Here is a 10,714-nt window from a genome sequence, read left to right as displayed (position 1 = left end):
AATCCTTTCGCAGAAATGACTGCTTCAATGCGGCGTGGCATGGAGGCAATCAGCCTGTGGCACTGCTGAGGTGTTATGGAGGCCCAGGATGCTTCGATAGCGGCCTTAAGCTCATCCACAGTGTTGGGTCTGGTGTCTCTCAACTTCCTCTTCACAATATCCCACAGATTCTCTATGGGGTTCAGGTCAGGAGAGTTGGCAGGCCAATTGAGCACAGTAATACCATGGTCAGTAAACCATTTACTAGTGGTTTTGGCACTGTGAGCAGGTGCCATGTCTTGTTGAAAAATGAAATCTTCATCTCCATAAAGCTTTTCAGCAGATGGAAGCATGAAGTGCTCCAAAATCTCCTGATAGCCAGCTGCATTGACCCTGCCTTTGATAAAACACAGTGGACCAACACCAGCAGCTGACATGGCACCCCAGACCGTCACTGACTGTGGGTACTTGACACTGGACTTCAGGCATTTTGGCATTTCCTTCTCCCCAGTCTTCCTCCAGACTCTGGCACCTTGATTTCCGAATGACATGCAAAATTTGCTTTCATCCGAAAAAAGTACTTTGGACCACTGAGCAACAGTCCAGTGCTGCTTCTCTGTAGCCCAGGTCAGGCGCTTCTGCCGCTGTTTCTGGTTCAAAAGTGGCTTGACCTGGGGAATGCGGCACCTGTAGCCCATTTCCTGCACACGCCTGTGCACGGTGGCTCTGGATGTTTCTACTCCAGACTCAGTCCACTGCTTCCGCAGGTCCCCCAAGGTCTGGAATCGGCCCTTCTCCACAATCCTCCTCAGGGTCCGGTCAACTCTTCTGGTTGTGCAGCGTTTTCTGCCACACTTTTTCCTTCCCACAGACTTCCCACTGAGGTGCCTTGATACAGCACTCTGGGAACAGCCTATTCGCTCAGAAATTTATTTCTGTGTCTTACCCTCTTGCTTGAGGGTGTCAATGATGGCCTTCTGGACAGCAGTCAGGTCGGCAGCCTTACCCATGATTGCGGTTTTGAGTAATGAACCAGGCTGGGAGTTTTGAAAAGCCTCAGGAATCTTTTGCAGGTGTTTAGAGTTAATTAGTTGATTCAGATGATTAGGTTAAGAGCTTGTTTAGAGTACCTTTTCATGATATGCTAATTTTTTGAGATAGGAATTTGGGGTTTTCATGAGCTGTATGCCAAAATCATCAGTATTAAAACAACAAAAGACCTGAAATATTTCAGTTGGTGTGCAATGAATCTAAAATATATGAAAGTTCAATTATTATCATTACATTATGGAAAATAATCAACTTTATCACAATATGCTAATTATATGAGAAGGACCTGTATATACCCACTTATTAAATAGATTCATACATTCATAAATAATGTAATTTATTGTCTTTCATGGTAAATATCTTATATTATATATTCTGGGAGAACATATATTGATATTGTGATTATATAAAATCTTACTGATTTATTTGGATTTGATTTAAATGTTTGATTATGCATTTTGATTGATTTGAAGAACTAACTTGATTTCATTTTGGCTCTTCTGTTATATCAATAGGTTTTCAAACCTAATCTAAATTCCTATCGAAAATGCATGTTGCAAAATGTATGTCAAATAAAAACGGATTTGAGTTGTCCTGCGTCCTCGCTCTCATCCCTGCCATTTCAAGTGTGGCAGGCACATATTAAAAAACACCCAGATAACTTGACAAGACATCTAAAATAATTGTTTTATGATTGCTTGCACTTCTTTCCACTATCCAGGTTAATTAAAAGTGAACAATTGTTTGGTAGTGTTTTTTCCTTTGGAAGTGCTCCTCTTAATTGGTGTTTGACAAAAAGGAAACAAACACATTTGAAATGCAGCTTATATTTAATGGGTACTCGTCATTGACATGGATTAAGTGTAAACCACAGTAAGCACTGCTTGACCTTGTAGTTACGACCACGCTTCTAATTTAATTACAGCATTGTGCAGTCACCTCTTCGTACATTCTGGCTTTAAAGAGCCGACATGAAAAAAAATAAAAATCACTTGTAACAGATGCGTACTATATTGATTCTACTGTTGCTCTCTGAGGAAAATACATGTCGACTTGGGTTCTGAGGAACGAAAATCTGAATGATCGAAGGCAGTGATAAGCAGAGAAAGAGACATGTATCTATGCTGTGGTTTAAACACATCAAAAACAAATATGTAAAGCAGGAACAATGCACACTATTTGCAGAGCAAGAAGAAGCTGAACCCAGCTCAGCTTGTGACTGCTCTTCAGCTGTGCTTTCTTTTGGCATACAGTGGTAAGGAAGTGATATCAAACATATACTGTATAACTGGGTTTCCTCTTACAACTGTGTCTCCATGTAGTTTTGGGTTGGCCATAGTACATTCAGGAAAAAAAGAACATTCTTATGTGGCATTTGATAGCATCAATCTATAAAAATCAATACTCTAAATAACTTTCTAACAGTTTTCTTCCATATTACAGCTCACGGGAAGTCCAGCTGTGTGTCAACATTAAGCTTCACACGGAAGGTTTGTGCTTCAACCCACATCATTCCCTACACAAACTTTACCTACACCAACATCTCCATTCAAGATACACTATAAAGGCAACTGGTTACTACAGTAACATAGGGCCAGCCAGAACTAGCATAATCTCATAGTATTTTACTCTTAATTCTCATAAATTGATTAAAATAATTATTGTCCCATTCAGTTTATGCCAACGGATGACAAACATGCAGATTTTCTTTGTCTTTTAATTTAAAATGTTAAACTTACTCTTACTCTACTTCTCCTTGGGCTGAAAGATTTTTGAAGTAGTTGCAGACCACAAATTACTTTGATATTTATTTGCAACAAAAGTGAAGTTATCACTAAATGAAGACTATATCACTGCAGAAAGCTCTGTAAACATGACTTGTGTAAAACTGGCACGTTAAACTTCTTTTTGGATAAAAGTTAACAGTTACGCTGATACATCGTATTTGAAACTTGAACTGTTTACTGACCACACTGGGCAAACAGTAGTAAGTGCTGATGCCAACACTTAATATCAGTGTTTACATCTAATACTTGTTTCTCACGAGAGGAGATGATCTTTGCCTGACAGAATTACAAACACTTGTGGAAACCTATTTAGTATTTGTTTTCGTTAAGCATATCCTGTAGGTAGTATTTCCCTTCATAAGAAATGGCAGGCCAAACATTCAGTATGTATATAGTCTTGCAAAAGATTTTCAGGGATGACCTGCATACGTATATGCATTTCAAACTTAAATCTCAAAAGTCCATGATGTAAATGATGATAGACACATATCTAACTCTGCCTACATAAACGCTCCAGAGAGGATCAGTCAAAGACATCTCCTGCCTGTGAAGCTATGAGGCGAGACTCCCCATGATGCAACGTGAAGAAGGATTCTGGCTCGAGTCCTTTCTGTTCCAGGGCCTCTCGGAGACGCACGGGCGGCTCCAGGTAGTACTGGATGAAGGAGAGAACCAGAGAAACAGTCGGTAATAAAGATCATCCTTGAGCTTCACCATGCTTGATAGATGGGTTAATTTGAGTTCAGTGCTCCATGTTTTTGAGTGTTAATAAAAGCCTTTTGTCAGCTCCTCTCTTACTTTCCAAATGAGCCAGAGGCGGCACTAAACTGTGTTAGCTCCAGAAATAGTCCTGTGGCTTAACAAACAATGATACCTTTGTTATGTTGTATTACCAGAACGTAATAGAGTGGCAGCAGAGCACTTTTGTACATCTCTGACAGCCGTAATACACATTCATACAAATTAAACTAATGTAACAGTCAGCTCTATTTATGATCACTCTGGAAAGTCCCCACACACCAAGAATCAGTCAATATCCTATTCACTGTAAAGGTTCTACCTCGTAGGCGAGTGCAAAGGTTCCCCAGTGAATGGCCACAGACTGTTTGGCCTGAAGGTCTTGGTGAATCTGAACAGCCTCTTCTGGATCTACATGCTGCCCCTGCATCATATCCCTTAAAAAAACAAAGAATATTCCACATTTATTACATTACGCTTGACTCTTTAACAGCTGTGCATGGTCTTTTAAAATGCTTAATGCTAAAATTATATCAAATAACTTGTTTTGTACAGAATTTAAATGAGTGTAGCTTAGAGTTTATTAATGAGGTCATATTTAAAAAGGTGGTGTTGTACTAGACTTCATAACATAAAATGTTTTCTTAAACATGAGGGCAGAAGAATAAAAGAGACACCTGGATATTATGCAGTCCAACTTCACCACAAAATATTGATCTAACACATCTATGACAGTGATCTAAAAAAAACACGATATACCATTTATTATAAAATACTTTATGGCAGAACAGTTGGATTATCTCTTACAAGTGTTCGTAATAAAGTGTACATTGTGTGTGTGTGTGTGTGCGTGCGCACGTGCGTGAGAGATGTACTGAACCTGGGAAGGTAAGCTCCGATGGGGACTGCTGCGAGGTCGAAAGGTCCAAAGCGACGTCCGATCTCCTGGAAGGTAGTGCAGTAGCCGGTATCACCAGCAAAGAAGAAGCGATGTTCTGGACCCAATACAGACCAGCTGCCCCATAAAGTCTGAAAAGAGCACAATATATAGAGTTATGTTCATGTACTCACTATTCTTTGAACTCAAAATAAAAACTCTTTAAAAAAAATCGCCTTTTTTATGATTCATTAGTAAAATGACAGAATGTTTGAAATGAATCCATAATAAAAGGTTAAATCTAATCAGTGGTTATCTATAATTCGGTAGTCATTTTATTTTTTCTTACCTTGTTATCGTCCAGCGCCGTGCGTTTGCTCCAGTGTTGAGAGGGTGTGCAGACAAATGTGACGTCATCATGACCCGGGACACAGTTCTGCTCCCACCAATCCAGCTCAATCACGTTCTCACAGCCCATCTTGGCCAGCCAGTCCATCAAACCCAGGGGCACGAACCTGTCAAACACACACACAAAGTACATTAACATACACACTAGGACCTGCTTAATTATAAAACAGGGCACGTCATTTTTCAAAAATTCTGTCAAACTAAGTATTTACTTTGGATGAGAGTTAAAGCTGAATACATGAACTAAAACTGATAAAAATAGGGGCGCCCTTAGCTCAGTTGGTAGGGCGTCCCCCCCATGGGCCTCGGCCAGCAGCGGACCCGGGTTCCATTCCAGCCCGCGGTCGTTCTCTGCTTGTCACTCCCCTCTCTGCCCCATTTCAACTCTGTCTCTACACTATCAATAAAGCATAAAAATGCCCCAAAAAAAAAATGATAAAAATGAAGCTACATATCCAGCACACGTACCAGCGTAGCTCCCCTCCAAAGCGTGCATTAAGGCTGGCCACAGATCCAACATCCAGATGGTCATAATGAGAATGACTAATGACAACAGCATCAATCCTTGGCAGCTGTTGGTCGGGGGAACAAAACAATTCAAACGAGATGAGATGAAAAAAAAGCCAAAGAAACAATACAGACAAAATTGTGTCATTATTAAAAATGTTGTTTCCAGTAGTAAATGATTTAAGTCGAATCAAAAACAAAAAAGTACTGACCTGTTCCACAGTGCAGGGGGGGCCTCGGTACCTTTTGGGCCCCATGAACTGGAAGGGTGATGCCCTCTGGCTGAATATAGGATCTGTCAGGATATTCAGACCGTCCATTTCCACAAGGACAGTGGCGTGACCCAGCCACGTGACTCTCAGGCCTGGACCGGACTCAGACAGGTCTGGGTTCTGGATGAAGTACGGTTCCATTACTGGGAGCTCACTGTCCAAGGCCTTTGGGGGGGCAGTGGGAGAGAAAACAACCACATACTGAATAGAAGGAATAGAAGCAAAAAGCCCTTTGCACAACTATCAAGTTTCAGCTCTTCCTAGTATTTATGCCTGTAATGTACTTGGCTACATTCTAAAAATATGTTACCAGCTACCTTTTCATCATCCAACTTTTGATCTATGACCTATCCTGGTAGTGGATTCGTACATCGATGCTAAATATTTTACAAGAGGACACTGCGCAAATTACAGGGTTAAACATTTTTCTCTTGCCGTTTGAAAGCAACCCTTTGAAGCCTGTTTAAGCTCTCACTGAACACAGCAAGGTTTCCACCGGGAGCTATATTAATACTGTGTGGCTGGTGAGTCGACAAAAAGGTTATGTTCCTATTAACAGAAGTGGGACTTCTTGTATAAGAACTCTAATACTGATCACTACAATGATAATATGTGGAAAACCATACATTGAACCGAATCATTAAATTAGGCTGCAATGGAATAACTACAATATTTAATGTGTAACAGCTTCCTCAAGTCTATACCATCTATGCACAACATACTGTAATCAATTGGGAAGGTAACATTTGATTACAATTAGTGAAGCTCTACTGGAACTTATGTGCATTATGGAAAAAAGGCACACTTGTAGTAAATAACAAACTGTAAAATAAAATAAAAAATAATGACCCACCTCTTTACTTGTTGGTACATTGCTGTTGTTTTTATCAAACAACAGGAACCTGAGCAGGGTGGTGTAGGACGGGAACCTCCATGTGGGCCAGGGGTTGGTCCAGCGGCCATGTCTGTCCCGACAGGACTTGGTAACTTCCTCCTGAAATCAAATAGAAAGAGTACATTTTAGCCATTTATATAAAGCTTAAATAATGGGATTTCAAATGGCAAGGTTAGATGGCATGTTGAGACAGGGAGTTTATGGAAATTAAAAGGTTTAAGGTGAGTTCAGGTGAGGGCGGAAGAAGCGTTTGTTTGTGTGTTTCAGGAAGGAGGGGGAGGTTTTAGAGGATAGGAGGATGATGGGAAGTGAAGTTCTTACCTCCAGCCGGTAGTCCAGGCGGAAACTTTTGCGGGAAGAGCGTGAGGAGCTGCTCTTCCTCGGGGTGAGAGGATCCACCTCTCTACCCTCAGCGCCTCTCAGCACTCCAGCATCCTGATGTGTACACACACACACACACACACACACACACGCGCGCACGCGCACGCGCACGCACACGCACACACACGCTCACTTTTTTTCTAACCCCACACAACCTAATCTTTTCATTTTCAAAACTCATAGGTTCATAGTAAGAAGAAGTACTGGTGTGACCAGAAAATACAGTATCCGCTACTTTGCATGCTAGCCCACTAGAAGAGCTCATGTGGACGCTAACGCCATCGTCAATGTTACAGCATGCCTCTACCTGTGCCTTTCCTGATTTAAATGTCTTCTTTGAAAAAGGTCTATTTTTAGTGCTTGACAGACAAACTTGCGACCACATGTGCACAGCAGAAACACATAACCTTGGGCAAAACGAGAATCTCCAAGTGATTTGGTAAACAAACAATGCATTTCCTATTCACTGAAAAATATATCTCTGGGAAACACCCATTATGTAACATCTTGATGCCATCTAGTTGTGTCTTGAGTTGCCTCTTACCTCAACGAGGCCTCTTCTCTCTTCCAGCGCTGCCCTGTCTGAAGATGACGGCTTCTCCATGGGCTCACCACCACACCTAGCACACACACATTTCAACTTTTACAACACAGTCAGCTACTAAGTGCTTCACAGTCAGCAGAACCACAGTTTCGGACCGTTGGCCCTCAGACTGCACATGCTTTGCTAATAGGTGCATTAATCAACTAGAACAGTGCAGCAACGCTGACGGAGCCGTTAAATAGCCCCAGGTAATCCAAAGTAGTTTGCATATGGAACAAAAAGATGATAATCAGACCGAGCGAAACCATCTTCACTATTCAAATGAGGCAACTGTCTGTGGTGACATTTTAGTGCTTAAGTCAATATATCACCCTTTTTTCAAAATGAAAAGCTACCAAAACTTACTAATTTTGTGTTTAACAATATTTTTTATTCATTAACATGTTTGTGTTGTCAGGAAATATCATAAACCGAGACCTAGCAAGTGCGACAGATGAAAATACACAAAGTACTGTTTGTACTCTTTTTGTAATACTGAATAACTAGTGTTGGAGCATTACGGTAGGAAGGTATGCAATGTTAAAAATAGCCCATTGACTATAATACGAAGTAATGAGGCCTGCCTGTTATGCGCACAAATTCCAAACTTCATTGTAATCAGATTGGTACTTCATCACAGTTTCAGTTTAACAGACGAAACTGGTGAGGGAACTTCCTCCTTGGAGAACATCCAGCTCAAACATGATGGTGCAATATTAAACTTTGAGTTGAGCCCTAAACTGAGCTGCAGGTGGAATTTCAGTTGAGCCGCCACAGCGGGGAAATAAATGTCTTCACTATGAGCCATGTACTGATACAGACTCAAGGGAATCATCCCTTCTGTAGGAATAGTTACATGAAATCTGAGAAGGAATTTGACATTATAGTTTTGGGGTAAAGAAAATACCTATGTTTATTAAGGGCACATAAATAGATGACGCTCCAGAAACAGCACGCCTAATCACAGCCCTTTTTTTATCCTGCAATTATCCATAACAATCAACATTGTGTACACACCCATACTAACTACCATCCACTCCTCAATGAATCCTTCATGCACTTGTACTTTGTGAGGAGAAAAAAAAGCGCTTGAGGGTAGCCTTCCCTGCCATCCCATATTGATCCAGAGCCCCACAGTGCATTTTCCCTCCCCGGGGAAGTCCATACATTGAAGCTATGGCGTGCTGCTGATGATGCACTCAGCCTAGTGAATGGACTTAAAAGTGCACATTGAGACAACAATAGAGCTCTGTGGGTGGACCACAACCAAACAAAGATCTATGTGGCCATGATGCAGCCAGCGTGCCTGATGTGGACATATAGAAGCAACAAACACAGCCTCTTTTTCTCTGTAGTGAAGTTAAATCAAACACATTCAAAATTGTATAAAGTTATCACACTGTATGCATCAAAGAAAAACACAGATTGTACACTATTTGTGGAGGATAAACATTTGTCCTATTATAATTGTCTAGCCCTCATGTTAAAAAAACTGTCCCAAAGAGTGATTGAGCAAACAAATCAATAATAAAATTGGCCATGACTAAAGACCAAGTCCAACCAATAATTAGTCTTGTCCCTGGGATACTTCCTGTGATGAAAGAAAGAACCTTAGACGTCTTCAACTATTTCCTGTATAAAAACGTGAGAATAGGTATGACCACACATAGAGGAAATACAGGCGGCAACTAATATGCTACACCATGAACTTATTCGCCAAATACAAGAAGGCTATGTAGTAATGCTAAGCTAATGCACATTTTCACAGCAAACTATGCCCTGGGGGGAAATAATAGTGATGGCATGAAGCAGATTAAAATGCCACTGTGTACAATAGGTCCACCGTGAACTCACAGACGAGTACCACAACAAGCAGTCGTAACAGGCTAGTTTTAACCATTTTCAGCCAACTTACCTGCAAACTCGACCGCTACTCAACACCACCAGTTGTTTTCTCAGCGAGGAGACATATTTGTTGCATTAATGTTACGCCATAGGCTACACTCTTAATGCATGCTCAGGGATAGACAGCGTCCTCGTGAGCATTATTTTTCAAACACAATTTACATTACTCTGACGTTTCTCTTAGACACACGCGAGTGGAATAACGTAAAGACGATTAAGTAGATGTTGTCGGAGAGGCGAGCTGTCTCAGAAAAAGGTGAAGACTTGCAGCTTGAATGCAGCCGCGGCAGCACGTACCAGTAGGACGGTGAGGATCATTAGCGGCACCAGCTCGGTTTCTCTGACGTCGGTGAAAAAAAAGCCTCTGGTCACGTGACCAAGCGTAAACCTCTCGCTGTGTATAAATATGCTAAAATATAAAGTGAATAAAAATACATTCAAATAAACACAAATAATCCTAAGATTCTTACTCACCAAATATGTTATATGTTTAATTGTAACTAGTAACTACAGGAAAGTTTTAATTTACTAAGTTTTTTTTTACTAGCATTTCTTCTGTTATAAGTGTACCACATCTTCGTAGGACTACTTATATGCTCCCATGAACACTCTTAGTCAATATATGGTTCATCTTACATGTATGTCAATATGTAGACTTACCGTGAACTCCTCCTGATGAAGGAGACTTGTAGGGATTTTAACCCGAGCACACACAGTACATTCAGTCGCTGAGTGTATTTACTAAACTTACAGCTGCTCGCATGCCTGAACAACACAGTTTCCATTCTCTCTGTATCCGACCATATTTGATTGGGGGTTTCAACAAAGATCAGTCAGAGGACACAAGTTGTATATTGTTTACATGGCGCGCCGGCGAAGCTGTTCCGCGTCACCTTAGCAAAAGTTGTTTGAACTTCCTTAAAGGTGCTTTCATGGACTGTCGGAAATCTGGTAATTCCCGGCTTGAATGAAAAGTTTCACATAAACTTTTTACATACAAACACTTTTAAACGGACAAGATTTTTTTTCTCTAAAAAAGTTTCTGTCTTGCTTTCTACCCAATCTTAAATCAGAGATTATTACACCTGACCTCCATACAATACAGTTGACTTGAATCAGGTCAGTAAATGTAACCTTTTTTTCAGTGGATGCAAGCCCCATGGTAATATCACACTGCAACAACTGACAGGTTATAACCCCCTTGAATTCTGCTTGTTTCACACTCACAACCAGCTAGCGATTCAATGTGCACATGTGGACTTTCGGTGTGGAACGGTAGAAAAACCACTTGCTGTTACTGACATTTCAATATGCCACTGTTGTGCACTATGC

At 40.9% G+C, this 10,714-nt stretch overlaps 1 protein-coding gene across 2 annotated transcripts; it reads right to left on the bottom strand.

Annotated features, from left to right (window-relative positions):
• Positions 1-1,847: 1,847 nt before the first annotated feature.
• napepld (N-acyl phosphatidylethanolamine phospholipase D) lies at positions 1,848-10,220 on the bottom strand. 2 transcript variants are annotated; one of them, XM_080051281.1, is made up of 10 exons: positions 10,043-10,220; positions 7,439-7,514; positions 6,835-6,948; positions 6,472-6,612; positions 5,559-5,783; positions 5,308-5,411; positions 4,781-4,946; positions 4,435-4,583; positions 3,877-3,991; positions 1,848-3,471 (listed from the first exon to the last, which is right to left on the bottom strand). In XM_080051281.1, exons 1-10 carry the CDS (start codon positions 10,165-10,167, stop codon positions 3,340-3,342), a joined length of 1,347 nt encoding a protein of 448 aa, XP_079907407.1. In that variant the 5' UTR covers positions 10,168-10,220; the 3' UTR covers positions 1,848-3,339. The 2 variants fall into 2 exon arrangements, with proteins under 2 accessions (XP_079907407.1, XP_079907408.1); XM_080051282.1 differs by lacking the exon at positions 10,043-10,220 and adding an exon at positions 9,393-9,702.
• Between the last annotated feature and the right edge of the window lie 494 nt (positions 10,221-10,714).

The sequence above is a fragment of the Ammodytes marinus genome (assembly GCF_949987685.1).
Source record: "Ammodytes marinus genome assembly, chromosome: 22".
Classification (NCBI taxonomy): domain Eukaryota; kingdom Metazoa; phylum Chordata; class Actinopteri; order Uranoscopiformes; family Ammodytidae; genus Ammodytes; species Ammodytes marinus.
Note: the sequence above shows the minus strand (reverse complement) of the source record. Positions and strands in the feature narration are given on the sequence as shown.